Source organism: Periplaneta americana, chromosome 16 (genome assembly GCF_040183065.1).
Source record: "Periplaneta americana isolate PAMFEO1 chromosome 16, P.americana_PAMFEO1_priV1, whole genome shotgun sequence".
Taxonomy (NCBI): domain Eukaryota; kingdom Metazoa; phylum Arthropoda; class Insecta; order Blattodea; family Blattidae; genus Periplaneta; species Periplaneta americana.
In genome coordinates, this window is record NC_091132.1 from 112329361 (window position 1) to 112345744 (window position 16384).

Here is a 16384-nt window from a genome sequence, read left to right on the forward strand (position 1 = left end):
TCGAGAGTGACCCACAGACTACATCAGCAAGCCCGAAACCTAGGAAAAAACTGACATGATGATGAAAGAGAGGAAGTGTAATTATGATGGCGAAATGAGTCCGAGGTCGAACGCCGAAAGTTAGCCAGCAATTCTGCTTCAATTGGTTGAGAGAAAACCTCGGAAACCAGATAACTTGTTCCAGACAAGATTTGAACCTGTGCCCGTTCCCTTCATGGCAGGGTAATGCACGGTAGCCCACAGCTCAGCACTGCTATCTGCATGTGTCAGCATCCCAGCCCACCCAAGACCAACACTGTCTGACACAGCCACTGCCTAGCTTTGAAGCCCACAGCACTCACATCAACCCACCAGTTGGTTGCATTCTACTGCTTTTCCGCATGCATGCATTGGTTGTGCTTTCACTTCGCATATGGCATGAACATACAGTAGTTCCCTGCATACAGGACAACATACAAAATTACAAGTCAAGGGCTGCTGAACATTGAAATCTTTCAAATCCAAGTTAGAAAATTATCTTATGACGAGTTGCCAAACTAGCTTACTATTATGACAAGTGTTGTATTGCATGTTTCTACGTATTCACATTTTTTTTTATGTTCTAGTGATATTTAACTTATTTTATATTTTTGTTTTCATATTTTCCGATAATGGTATATCTATAATGTGATAAGTTGAGCTATATATAATCATAATTTTCCTTACTGTGTGTACTTAAAAATATTGTATTCATTGTATGCTTTGTACTGCACTATTATTATTATTATTATTATTATTATTATTATTATTATTATTATTAGTATCAGTAATTGTCTTATTTTTTTATACTTTGTATGTCTCATTTATTTTGACCTGCTGTTCACATTTTATTATGCTTTTTTCTTTCTTTCTGTATGTTATATATGATGTCTGATTTCTACTTACTTATTTACATTTTATTATTATTATCTTATTCAGTTTTGTGTGTAAAATTGTAGTGTTTTTTGTAACACAGTGTTACTTCTGGTTGAGTGTTAGAGAAGGCCATATGGCCTTAACTCTGCCAGGTTAAATAAATCATTATTATTATTATTATTATTATTATTATTATTATTATTATTATTTTCCACTGCTGACAAACACATATTTAAAAACTGTCCGAATGATACTTCTTAAATTTCCATCCAACTCTGTTGTTTTAAACTCTCTAGAGACAATATTATCCTTCATTAATTTTTCTCTAGAAAGACTGTAGTTTAGAATGTGTGCTTCCACGCCCGGTGTCTGCGATGAAGGTTTTCCGGGCTGAGATGCCATGGTCTACCATTCTACCAGTCTACCAGTAGACCACTGCATCTCAGCCCAGAAAACATTCATCACAGAGACTGTGTTTTCTTTGCAATTATTTGAACTCATCTTGAAAAACAGAAATCAAAAACTAAAACAAAAACGTTTGAAACAATAGCTGATCTTTGATCGAACAGCACACACAAGCACAAGCCCACGCAAACTCAATTAATAAGTAACTGATAGAAGAGGAGACTTGGGCTCGATGTCTTGATACCAGCCCATCGCACAAAACCGCTACACAAGCAGCCCGGTCCGGTCGGTGCGATGACGTCATGAGCTTGTTCCATGCGAAACTGTGAAGCCCAGTGCGGTGCAGTGTGGAAGCAGCCCATGGACTGGGCCATTGTGCAGGTCTCTGCTGCATGCTTCATGGTCAGATCTCTAACCATTACTCCACAGCGGTGGACACAAGAGTGACTTACATTGTGTATTTGCTTTAAAATATGTCTAATATTTTTGCTGGTAGCCCTAACTCGCAACATAAAACAGAGCTAAAAGGAACAAAAAATAATGAATGAATTCGAACACATAGTTATTACTGATTTGCACAAAGTCTGGATCTTTTATCTGCATTTCTGTATAAGGCCTAGATTTATTTACTTGTTTGTTTCAGTACTCTTACTATATCCAAAGCTGAAACATCTGTTTTTTCATAGCTTTTTCAAAAACTCTGTGCTCTGTCCACTTCCTAGGAGCAAGAATGACCAAGTACAGAATATTTCACGGTTACAAAACTTTTTCCAGGGTTTTCTTTCAGAAAGTGAAGTATGTCACTGCATTAGAAATATATGAATTACGGTTCTGTAGAACACAAGAATCACACCATGTAACCAAGTCAGCAAATTCATTTTCAGAAGCAACTGAATCTAACAACTTTTTAGAAACTAGCCAAGTTATTATCACTTCCACCAACTGTGGTGCATTCCATACCTTTTACATGACCTTTACTCTCTTATGCCGCACTTATGTGGTGGCCAAAAGTTAAATTAAGGAAGCAGGACTCAACTTAATAAATTTCAAAGTGTTCTTTAAGGAACTGCAGGACTCAACAAATTGAAAAGGGTGTTCTGCATAGCAATAACAGAAGCATTGAGAACAACTCCCACTGAAATAGTGGAAATGATGATAGAACTCACATCATTACACATCTGGGTTGAGACTGAGGCCCTCATGGCTTTCCACAGAATTTGTAGCCAGACAACAGTATTGAACACTTGGATCACCTCAAACTCCCTTGGGACAGCAATGTTTATTGGATTTCTATATGAGAACCGACATCTTGGAACAAAGGATTTCGTTTGACAATAAATTCACTGTCACTTACCCAGAGCGTAGTGAATGAGAGAGTCAGGTTAAACCTGAGAACAATAAGGGTTCAGCCTTTTACACTGATGATTCCAAAACCAAGTCAGGAACTGATGCTGGATTATTCGGAAATGGTACCAAGCTTTCCTTTAGCTTGGGTCAAATAAACGAAGACTTGAATTCGATTTCACTGTGGGCACACAAATTTGGATTAAGGTTAAATCCAGAGAAATCGCAAGCAATCATAATGGGACATAATCGTCCACGAAGTACTCTTGATAATAGTACTATACCACATATAATATTGAATGGGATTATTGTTAAATACAGTGAAACAGTTAAAAATCTTGGCATTTTTATGGATAGCGATCTAAATTGGAACACTCAAGTAACACACATTTGCAAAAAAATATTTTCTCAACTTCACTCCTTGTTCCATATGAAAGAATTTCTACCACTTAGTCTAAAAAAGAATCTTATTCAGACGCTTGTAATGCCCCATTTTGATTATTGCGATTCCTTGCTAACTAATGTAAGTTCACTCTTAGCTGAGAGACTACAACGTGTTCATAATGTGTGCATACGATTCATCTGCAATACTCGTAAATTTGACGATATAACACCTTCCCTCCAGTTACTTTCATGGGTGCGTCTGAAGGAATGAAGAATACATTCACTGTCTCTTCTGTTTAGAATCATACATACTTCTACTCCGAATTATCTGTTATCGCTCTTTCAATTTCTTACAACTCTTCGAAACCAACATCAAGCACTTCTTTCTATCCCTCATCAAAGAACGTCTTTATACTCATCTTCCTATACTGTAGAAATACCTCGCCTCTGGAATTCGTTACCTAATGACGTCAGGGACTGCCGGACTTTATCACAATTCAAAATTAAATTGGAAAATTTTGTCTTAGTTAATGTTTTTAGGTACTGCTAGAAGTATTGATTTGTGTTTTTTTTTTCTTTTTTAATCTAGATTAAAATTGCAGTTTCTTGGTTATGTTAGTTAATTAGTTAAGATACAATTAATTAATCATTTAAAGTTTGTGTGACTGCAACCTGTGTATATTTTTGTGTGGCTTTACTTTGTTTATAGTGTTTTTTCTCTCTCTCTTTATTTCTTGTGTAGCTTTATTTGTATATAGTGTATTTTTTCTGTTTATTTCTATTATTGTATATTTGTATTCCTGTTGTGGAAGAGAAGGCCTGATGGCCTTAACTACACCAGAATAAATAAATAAATATGCTATCTTAGCCAACATTAGGGAAAGTATTAGGAAGGGTTACAATCGTAGACACATTCTTATACTTTCAGATAGTCTAGCGACACTGAAGGCACTTGAAGCCCTCTTGGTTAAGTCGTAACTGGTCTCAGAATGCTACGAGTCCTTCATGATACATAACACAGTTTAACTAAAATGGTGCCAGGACATGCAGAGATTTGGGATAATGAGAGAGCAGATGAGGCTGCCAAAGAGGAAACCGAGATTCCATTCAGATGACCTGTACCTGTGTTGGAACTATCTCTAAGACCACTAAAGCAGGTTGTCAGGAACTGGGCTCTCAAGAAACACAAAAACTACTGGAACTCAGAGGAGGGCTGCAGACACTCTAAAGCCCTCATAAGAGATTTTGATAAAAGCAGGTCAAGTGACTTGCTAAAACTGAGCACGCTGGGCAGTTGGATTCTTTACAGGACACTGTGCTCTCAAGAAGAACAGGATGGCACATAACACCAACCCAGCTTGTGCTCGTTGTTCACAGGGAGATGAGTCTGTAGCTCATCTGTTGTTTTTAGTAGGTTATTTTATGATGCTTTATCAACATCTTAGGTTATTTACCATCTGAATGAGATGAAGATGATAATGCCGGTGAAATGAGTCCGGGATCCAGCACTGAAAGTTACTCAATATTTGCACATATTGGGTTGAGGGAAAACCCCGAAAAAAACCACAGCCAGGTAACTTGCCCCGACCGGGAATCAAACCCAGGCCACCTGGTTTTGCGGCCAGACGCGCTGACCGTTACTCCACAGGTGTGGACCTCATCTGTTGTGAGACTGCAATGCACTCGTCCATCAAAGAGCTCTCCTCTTTGGAAAACATTTTCCAAAACTTGATGAGCTGTCAACTGTCCCAATCTGTAGTTTGATTCAGTTCATCAAGAACATCAAACTATTGGACTGATAGGATATTATGATGGGGAAGCGCAATAGATCTTTCAGATCGCAATGCTAGGGCTGTCATAGCCCTTCCCATTTAAATTCAATTCAAATCTGTTACATTGTAAATATTTTACCTTCTGTATTGAACAGAAGCAGTTTTAGCCCCTGAAATGTTAATAGCATTTTTAGTTAAAAAGTGAAGACTGGACCATCCCTCTTCTCATCATTTTCTCTTTCAGCTCTCATCATTCACCTCTTGGATGTTTAGTCAAGAACGTTCAGTTGAATGAAGAAGGAAGTGTCATTTATCATTAGTAGACTTTGTATAATATAGGAGTTGAATAAACATTTTCTTGGCTCCAAAACGGTATTTGTCGAATACAGGGGGGAGAGCCATTAATCCTTCCCATTGAAGGTTTTAAGGAACCAACCTGGACAAATACCCAATGTCCCATCCCTACCTTCCCGTGGTGCAGCTGTTAGTAAGCATAATTTTACAAGCTGAACTAAAGGAAGGGGCTATTCATCAATTAGTACTGGTCAGCTTGATGAGTTATTGGCCCAATTTGGTATAATTTTTCTTTATTCAATACCTAATTCCTCTTTACCCTTTCCTATCCAGTCCTCTGACTGAACTCTTACTTTCTTCGACCCCGACATTATTAGAGCATTCGAGGCCTAGGGGTTCATTTCACTTTCCTTCCTACCCTTCCTACTTTTCTGTTCCTAGTGCTGGCCTACTATGGCACTAAAATCGTCCTCCAGTGGCTTAAGGAGGGAAAGCTGGTGATCAACAAGATCTCCCAACTAGGTCCAGTGGACCCGTCGACCAACAGCAGGTGTGGTCCTCCAGACATTCTGGGAGTTGTGTGTGAATGAAGTAACCATCAAAACGTTAAAATACGGTGTTTACATAAATTGGCTACAACTTGCCATTTTCACTCCAATAAAATATTGGAGTGCAAGAGGTCAAATGACTTTATTGTCAAATGCCTGGCATTAGAAAACAACAACAACAACATTTTCTTTCATTATCACTGATTTTAGTGCTGCATTTCAGTTTGCACTGCACTTTACAATATATATATTTCCTAACTTACTGACTTACCTAGGAGGAAATCAGTGGCACTTTTTCCTTTAACTACAGACCACAACTGGCTTCACATTCACATAGAATTAATATATTTATAATACAAATCCCTCACCACAATGTCCTCTCTGCGAATTCCACCCTGAATAAAGAACATCTGCTGAAATGTCTAGCGGCTTTAAGAAGATTGACACTGACATACCATCTCAGCTTACAAATTATTACTGGGTCACCCATAGGAGAATGGAGGAAATCCATGAACATTGACAACAACATATTTCCTAAAGATGGGTACTTGACTGTTCGTCATTCATTCATATGAAGCCAGTTGTGTGGGCAATTTACTGACAGTCGTTGCTCAGGATGTGCCATAGGAGACTGGTCTACTCTACACCTGCGATGAGATGGGATGACAGGGATTTTTTGGAATGTCACAGGGGAATTGGAGCTCCTGGAGAAAACCCATGCTACCTGGAACACGGGCTTGCCCAACACAAATTATAAATTGGGGGTACACTAGGAATCGAACTCGGGTCCACAGGATTAGAAGTCCAATTTTTTTTATCTTTCTGGTACTATCTTTCCCCTGGTATTTACATGATTGGTCAGCTTCATGTGTGTGGTTTCTGATTGTGCCCTGTCATTTATTTTTGTTTCTTTCTTTCAATCATTTATCATCATAATACACTGCTTTCTTAAATTGACTGAGCATATTGGAAATTAAATCAATGACTTTCCCAAAACACGTGAAATATTTCATATAAAACAATTTCTGTTTCGAATAGGAAGCAAAAACGAGCAAAATTGTATTAAACTTTTTTGTTTGAAATATCTCAAAGAATAAACCCCTTAAATTAATGACATTACTTACCATTCATCTTGTATATACTGTATACCAGGTGTTTCAGACTACCTGTATCAGCCTTTTTTTCTCGAAAACTATGTGATACTGGTTGTTCATAAAAAATTTTGATAACCAAAACCTATGTAAACAATCGATCGATGGTAGTACCATTTCCCGTAACAAACCGGAAGTAGGGGTACCTGTGGTCAACTTCGAAATTTCAAATGAGAACATGGATCATTGAAGGTACCATTGGAAACTACTTTTAAAAAGAAAAACTTTTATTGAAACTTTTCTTTTCTAATTTTTATTGTTTACTCACAAAGCAACAAAATGGTATCTTCTGAGAAATATTGTATGCTGTTTATGTAAGTACACACTTCATAGTAAGTGTTCAAAATGTACGCCACCCTATGCTAAACAATGTTCTGATCACCTCCAATGACTAAAAACACTTATGTGACAATTTCAAAGAAAAAATAAACATTAAGCTAAATGATAGGAAAATATAGGAAATCATTTACAATAAGTTTCTTGGGTACAAATGATTACTAATTATAGCTAAGGACGGTTTTAACACATGAGATCCCATGGTATCAATCGTTGCATCAGAAATTTTAAATTGTTTAAGTTGATTTAAAGTTTCTCGTGGGATCGTGCACCGAATATGAGCCCAAAAACTGTCCAATGTGTGATGTGGTATTGTGCTCCAAGATGCTGACAATAAGGCTCATAGATGAGTTGTTTTTCACGACACACCTCTTGTGGCTGTTGCTCATGCATCTCGAAACGGATTGTGGGATCAAGAATGACACCCTTATCCTTCTGCCAATCAATTATGATGATATCAGCACATCTAGTAGAGCCATCAGAAGAGACGCAACCAACCTCCTCATAAACTTCATAGGAAGCATTCTGACGGATTGAAGATGCGATGAGAGAACGAACCGTATTATGTCTGTTGATTCGGAGCAATTCTCCATGATGGCAGAAACCCAAGACGTGAGGAAGCTTGTTGCATCTTCTGTTGAGTCAAGACTTCTACCAGGGAGAGTACGTACAGGTATTGTATTACAATTCATTTTAATGGCTTGCATCCACTAACTGCTCGAAAATCCCTTTTTGGTTGAGATCCACGAATTACCTCTCTTCCAGTGAGAATAGAAAACAACTTACCCTAGGTATCATTTAGCAATTCTATAAGATAGGCTTTTTTAAATCTATATTAGTTGTTCTATTGATATAAATATTTATATATTTTGAACATTTTTTTATAGTATTTTCAAGAATTTAAGTTGGACTGATTACTTGGTTGGAGTTTTTTCAGAGGTTTTTTCTAACCATAAGGCGAATGTCAGGTAATCTATGGCGAATCCTAGGCCTCAACTCGCCAAATACCATTTCGCTATCACCAGTCCCATTGACACTAAATAACCTAGTCGTTGATACAGTGTCATTAAATGACCAAGTAAAAAATAAAATATATCAGATATATAGGTGAAGTTACAAATGCTTGTGGTGGCAAAGAATTTAAAGTGTCTATGATGTCCAAGGAAGGGAAGTACTACAAATGGCTGACATATTGGTATATTCGTCACATGACATTACACAGGAATATCACCACATATGTGTAAACAACCGTGGATATTTTAAATTTCAAAGTGTACTTTAGTTTAATCTAGTGTTGTTTTGTATAGTAAGAACTGTAGGCATAGTGTGTAAGTCTTTCACAAGAAGTGATGTATTATAGTGCATTTAAAATCATTAGTAACCAACACGACAAAAATGTTCGTGTGTCACAACATATTTGCAATATTTTATTTCTTAATGACACTGTTTTTTTTTTTTAAAGTTTGTGATTTAGCAGTTACATGTACTACACAAGTGTCTTAATTTTTAGAAAACAACTGAATGCATTTATGTCATTTGGAACAATAATATGAACATTTTCCATTTTGGTAATAAATCAAGTGGCAAGAAAATGTTCGTGTGTTACACTATACAATAATTTATATTTTTTATATTATTAATTATTCCTTTTCATTAAGAATTTGTGTTCATATTTAGGAACACTTATGTTAAAAGACAGTAATGTCTTTTTCATGAACTACCGGTACTAAGTATTTAATTAAATATCCTATGAAGATCATTGTTAGTTACTTCAAAAATGTTACATGTGTCACTATGGAATGACCCATTTAGCATTTCTCAAAAGATACCATTTTTGTTGCTTTGTGAGTAAACAGTAAAAGTTAGAAAAAAAAAGTTTCGGTAAAAGTTGTTTCTTTTTAAAAGTAGTTTCCAATGTACCTTCAATGACCCATGTTCTCATTTGAAATTTCGAAGTTGACCACAGGTACCCCTACTTCCGGTTTATTACGGGACATGGTACTACCACCAATCGATACTTTACATAAGTTTTGGTTATCAAAATTTTTTTATGAACAACCAGTATCATATAGTTTTCGAGAAAAATGGCTGATACGGGTGGTCTGAAACACCTGTATATATTAATAAACTTCCTTATGATGATGATGATGATGATGATGATGATGATGATGATGATAATATTTTGGTGGCCAGCCGCCCCTGGTTAGCAATAATAATTCATTTAACAATACTTCCAATTGCAGAAGTTATTCAGTATTGAAATTCAATGTGAATGAAAAATGGCAGACAGATTTTGCTTAGAACCCTCTATCAGAGACAGGGTTCTTATATGTGTCGTAAATCTACAATACAAGCCCTACAGTTTTTCTTCCCTCCCTGGAAGAAGCCATGCTAAGGACTCTATTGCTCTTTAAAATCCATCACTATCAGCTGGGTTTGAACCTGTGATTCTCGAATCCAACAACCAATATGGTAACCACAAGACCACCAGGGATGTCTTTTTGTAGTTTAACAGGAATATTAAATAATAAGTTAGCAATTACTGGTAGCGATTTATATATTAGACAATAAATATTTATTTCAGTGGTATGATTTAATTTTGGTTTTTACAATACCGTATATTGAAGTATCTATGCAAATTGCATTTCTTTATTGAAATGCCACCAGAAGGAAATAGAAGCAACCTTGCCACGGGAAATTCATTCTAAGGACTACAATAGGACTTTATTTCGTTACTTACTTACTTACTGGCTTTTAAGGAACCCGGAGGTTCATTGCCGCCCTCACATAAGCCCGTCATTGGTCCCTATCCCGAGCAAGATTAATCCATTCTCTATCATCATATCCCACCTCCCTCAAATCCATTTTAATATTATCTTCCCATCTACGTCTCGGCCTCCCCGAAGGTCTTTTTCCCTCCTGCCTCCCAACTAACACTATATATCCATTTCTGGATTCGCCCATACGTGCTACATGCCATGCCCATCTCAAAAATCTGGATTTAATGTTCCTAATTATGTCAGGTGAAGAATACAATGCATGCAGTTCTGTGTTGTGTAACTTTCTCCATTCTCCTGTAACTCCATCCCTCTTAGGCCCAAATATGTTCCTAAGCACCTTATTCTCAAACACCCTTAACCTATGTTCCTCTCTCAAAGTGAGAGTCCAAGTTTCACAACCATAAAGAACAACCGGTAATATAACTGTTTTATAAATTCGAACTTTCAGATTTTTTGACAGCAGACTGGATGATAAAAGCTTCTCAACCGAATAATAAGAGGCATTTCCCATATTTATTCTGTGTTTAATTTCTTCCCGAGTATCATTTATATTTGTTACTGCTGCTCCCAGGTATTTGAATTTTTCCACTTCTTCAAAGGATAAATTTCCTATTTTTATATTTCCATTTGGTACAATATTCTCGTCATGAGACATAATCATATTTTTGTCTTTTCGGGATTTACTTCCAAACCTATCTCTCCTGTGTTTTCCCTAATCGTTTGTGGATTTTCTCCTAACATATTCACGTCATCTGCATAGACAAGCAGCTGATGTAACCCGTTCAATTCCAAACTCTCTCTGTTATCCTGGACTTTCCTAATGACATACTCTAGAGCAAAGTTAAAAAGTAAAGGTGATAGTGCATCTCCTTGCTTTAGTCCACAGTGAATTGGAAACGCCTTTATTTCGTTACACAAATAGAAATTGCAGGTATGTTTTAAAAATTGTTCTACACAGAAAAAATTGTCATATCATTCAATATTAATTCAAAAGTTCTCATAAATGAGTCATTATTAACTCAATCTTCTATTACCAAACAGATAATATGTAATCCAACTGGCGAATCTTTGAAACGTGGTTGTAATACTTCTGGAGTCTTCTATGCTTTGAGTATGCACTAAAGAATTTGTAATACCAGCATCGTATGTATTATCCAGCCTGTGGTAATGTTCTGCATCCATCTCAAATCCAGTACTAGGCCTATATTCTGGCTCGCTCAATACACTGATATCATTGGAAAAATTATTTACACTGAAATATGTAGTACTCGACATTGTAGACAAGCTCGCGGAGACTGTTAAGTCTGATTCCTTTTCCTTAAGCAAGCATGAAATTATTTTTTCACCATTTTCTTTCTTTTCTTCGTGGGAGAGTGCTGATAAATGTCTGTTATTTTCTAATCTGTCTTCTTTAAGCAACCCAGATGACAGAGCAACAATAATTTCATAATGAATTCTTACTTTAGACTTAGTACTTAAAATTTTACCATTTTTTATATTCGTACTGGTAGTTTTGCTATTAACACTTTGTTTATTTTCCTTTAGAAGTTTTAATTTTCCAGCAATAGGCAAACAGTCATTGTTGTTTTTTAATTCCATTGCTAATCTACGGGTTATGTTTGTACAGTCAACTTTATCATATAAGCCATCAGTATAATGATCGTCACTTACATTTGAGTGTAATTTTGCTTGCATTTCCTTTACTGTCCTTGGCAAAGTACACTGCATGTTTAACTTTAAAGAATTCAATACTTTTTTCTTTTTAGCAGGATATTCCTCTGTTGGTATACCATTTGTATCATATACAGTTATAGGATTCATATCCTGGTCTACCATTCCCAAAACATGCCAAATGGCACGGTATTCATTTCCATCTTTAAACATTTCCTCTTTCATATGATCTGGAACAACAATTCTATCAATAGGATTTTGAGATGCCCAAAATAATACTTTCTTTACTGGTTGCAAGTGAACTTTCTTCAAGGAATGCAATGGTCTTCGGTAGTTTCGAAGATCAAATATGGTTATACCTCCTTGTACATCACCAGTAGCTATTGTTTTGCCATCCAAATGTGTGTCTATGGACGTTAGGGATTCTTCAGCCAAAATTGTCAAGACTGCTTCATTTGTTGCCATGTCATAACAACTAATTATTTTATCATACCCAACAGTTGCCAAAATCCTTTGATTTATTTTAGAGAAAGCTAGGTCTGTACAGGAAGCAACATGAGCTAGCTTTGCATAAAATTGACAGTATTTTGGATTAATATATTTTATATCCCACACCATTGCATCTCCATTATTACCTGTAGCACCAAGGTAACCTCGTCTCAGTGGATGACACCGAATATTAGTCAGTGACTCAGGGTCAGGTAATGTGAAAGTTTTCTGTAAAACAAAACTTTCATCAAAAACATTAATTAATCCTTTCTTGTTTCCAACTGCAAAATGAGAATCGTGCATGAAAAAGTCTATGACAAAGACAGGTGAATTTGAGTCAGTAAATACTATCTGTTCTTCTCCTTCTACGTTATTCCAAACGTGAACTTCGCCATTCTTTGTTCCCACAAAGATTTGATCACCTGTAAGTTTCATGAATGCACAACATGTTGGTTTAGGAATTTTAGTCAGTATTTGTTGCAGTTTGAATTTCTTCTTGACAATGTCAAAGTTCAGAACTTGTACATGTCCATTTTCTGGAACTATCACACAATTATTTCCGTCTACAGACAAAGATATATCCAGTACACTAGGAATTAATGTATTTAGCTTCTCCAATCTGTAACAGGCGTTTTTTTTTAAATCGCTAGCTGAATGACATATAGTTTCTCCACCACATGATAATATAGACATGTTGCTAACAAACAGATTAATAATTCTTCTGATACCGAGATAATAAACATAATATATTTTACAACTGGTACTCACAAATTTATTGTTAATATAAAACAAGGATATTATTACAACATTCTGATTTTTGAAATTATACCACGCTATATAATTTATATAACTAAAATTTATAAGCCAAATAATTGTGAGACGCCAAAGTTGATGGTAGGTGCTGTGTAGTGACATCTACTGGTTATTTTTCAAATTATTTATACACGTTCAATTGTTTGTTGTAGCAACGGCGGCTATTTCTAATATTGCAATATTTAATTCTGTTAAGTTTTAAGTAATTTTGTTGTATTTAGCTGTTTTGTAATTGTGTTCTACAGTTGATAATTGTGCAGTAGAAATATTAGTATAATCTAAAGTGTCTGAATTATTGAGTGAGAATCAAGATCAGGTTCCTGTTATTCCTGATAGTAGGTTCCACAATATGGAGCTCGAAGATATGTTTAGTAATGAAGTAAATACCATAATGGAAAGTGAAACGCAAGGAGAAATCAATTCTGGATGTGATACACCTGAAGACCTTTCTGTTCAAAAACCAATAAAAACTTATAAACGTACTCTCTTTTCAAAGGAATTCATAAACCCTAAGAAAATAGTCAAAGCAAAAGAAGTCACTTCAGTTCCTCTAAGTACAAATAATTATTTCACTCCTTTGACAATAGTTGAGGCAACAACTACTAGTACAATTTCAAGTACAGCAGAACCATCAAATAATAATCCTAACAAGAAAACTACACAACCACCACCTTTAGTAGTGGACAAGAAGAATGTAAACTCTAAACTTCTGGGACAAATTAAACAGCACATAAAGCAAGAATAAAAATCCTTGTACAATACTCTAGGCTTAAGAATACAAACTTCTTGCTATGAAGATTTCAATGCTTTACAATTCTATCTATCAAGTAACAATATCCAATACTTTACCTACAAGAAAGCGTCTCAAATTCCTGTGAAGGTAGTCTTACGAGGTCTTCCACCAACAATATCTGAGAAAATATTAGAACTCCAGAATTTGCAATATCCATTTATTTCCGTTCGCCAGCTTAAGAAACACAATTATTGTGCAATATCAGACGAATGCATCAAAGTGGCATTACCATTGTGGATAATTTCACTGCACAATGAAGAAGGTTTAATAGGAAAAATAAAGAATATGACTGGACTTTTCCACCTTACAGTTAAAGTAGAGGATTACATTGGTAGTAGAGGTCCTATTCAGTGTTTCCGTTGCCAAAGCTTCGGACACAAAGCAGCAGGTTGCAACATTATTCCTAAATGTGTAAAATGTAGAGGTTCGCACTTCAGAAAAGAATGTACAAGAGATCCTGCCACTCCAGCTACATGTTATAATTGTAATGGAAAACATCCTGAAAATTATCGTCAGTGTCCTAAATACCAAGCTTATACTAAAACTAGAAGAGCAAGTTCGTCAACAGGAGCATCAACTTCAACATCTTCTCCATCTCCACCCCAAGTAACAAATAAAAATTTTCCTTGTTTGAAGCCTAGCAGAAGTGATATTCCTGGTTTCAAAAAAGAGTGCCATCAAGATGAAAGTTCTACTACAATGAGTGATATTAAGGAAATCATTTCATTATTTAAATCATTAAACGTTGGAAATGTAATGGCTAGTATAAAAAACGTTTTTCAAAATGTATCAAAGCAAAATGATACAATTTCCAAGTGCACTGTTTTTATTTCTGGTTTACTTTCAATATTTGAAAATGGCCAAGACAACTAGTGGCAACGTTATACTTTCACGACCGTTAAAAGTCATGTATTGGAATTGTGATGGTTTGGAAAGAGATAAACTACTATTCAGCCAAGTCTTACAACAATTGAAAATTGATGTGGCATTGTTGGGTGAAACGAAATTCAAACCAGGTACTAACATTAAAATCCTGAATTATGACTTATATCACACAACAGGACCAAATCCTCCCTATGGTGGAACAGCTGTTGTAATTAAAAGATGCATCCCTCACTATGAAATTCAAACTCCACCTCTTTATAGCCTACAAATAACTGCTATTAAATTACCAACTGATAAAGGTGAGCTTTGTTTAGGTGCCTTCTTGTACCATTCACTATCCTATCCACTTCTTCAAAATGACTTTGATAATATGAAAAATTTAGCATCTTATTTCCTATTTGCTGGAGATTTAAATTGTAAAAATACAGACTGGAATTCCAGGCTTACTAATAAAAGAGGTTGTCAGCTTGCCAAGCACGCTGAAATTAATAACTTAATTATTAAGTTCTCGGTCCTACTGAACATACTTTGCTCACAATGTATTTGTTCAAAACTATATTTAATCAATAATCAATATTGACATGGCTAACCTTTATTGTCTTTCGTATCTCTTAACTAGGCTTTTACTGAAACTGTACCCCTCACCCCTGGCTGCTGTTGAATACAGAAATTCCAAAATAACTGGGTTCAGAATGTTAACCAAATGCAGACAATAAGAATTCGTAGGACAATCTTAATAAATTACAAACCAAAAGGGAGATCACTGGCATGACCCATGAAGGGATGACAAGAAAAATTACCTAGACTTTAACAGTTACTGTATATTAACACTATAATCTGTCAGGATGATGCTCAATAAGAAGAAATAACTGATACAATAAGTTATATATTCCTGAGTCTTGAGACATTTGTTGTTTTATTTTTAAAGTTCAGTATAATTCTACACTTCAAAAAAAAAAAAAAGTCACTGACATGAGGAAAAATGCTGAAAAAATTCTGCAGGTTGCAGTTAGGACACAAATGCAGGTATACTATACTAGGGCTGGGGACGGAGCGGTTCGGTTTGGAGCAGTTACTGTGACGTCATTATTGGTTGAACAGAGTACAAATTTGTGTAGATAGTGAGTCGATTTTAGAACGTACTTTGAAAGTGAAACCAAGCGTGTTTTAAAAGCATTGTAGTAAAGTGCTTTTGCTTTGCCAATTGACGAGAAAAAAGTGCTTCTCTTCATTGTAAAATGGCGGTTGCAAATTTCATTTGCGCGATTACAACTATTTGCGGAGTTATTTTGTATGAAAGGCCTATTTAACTTTCAGTGTTATATATGACAGACGAAATAAAATTAATAAAATAATTTATAATACTAACAGCTAATAAATTAACATGTGAGGTAAATGTTAAACGCTGCAGCTAAGTAAAAAAGAAGACAGAAAGAAACGGGCTCCATGAAGCGCTGCCTAAAACACTTAAAAAATAACACACAGAATTATTTACCATTAACAGAAAGTGGATAAAATAATCAATAAAACGTGGAATCTTAAACTGAAGAACATAATGTATATTTATTTTATAACATTACTAGTCTTCAATAGAACTATGTTCTCTTTGGTGAAGAGTAATATTATTGATAAATTAAAGTAATTAGGTCACATAATTCGTAGAAAAAAATACAAATAAAATGATGACTGATGAGGTAACACAAATCCAGTAAACTCAAATAGAAGAAAAATATAATGCATTTCCTTTTTAACATATTTTAATATTAATCAAACACTCTGATATGATAATGATAATAATAAAAATAATAATAATAACAACAACAAC

General features: G+C 35.4%; 1 protein-coding gene across 1 annotated transcript; it reads right to left on the bottom strand.

The window, feature by feature from the left end:
- Nucleotides 1-10612: 10612 nt before the first annotated feature.
- Grip71 lies at nt 10613-15296 on the bottom strand. Its single transcript, XM_069812779.1, has one exon. It carries the CDS (start codon nt 12981-12983, stop codon nt 10923-10925), a length of 2061 nt encoding a protein of 686 aa, XP_069668880.1. The 5' UTR covers nt 12984-15296; the 3' UTR covers nt 10613-10922.
- Nucleotides 15297-16384: the final 1088 nt, after the last annotated feature.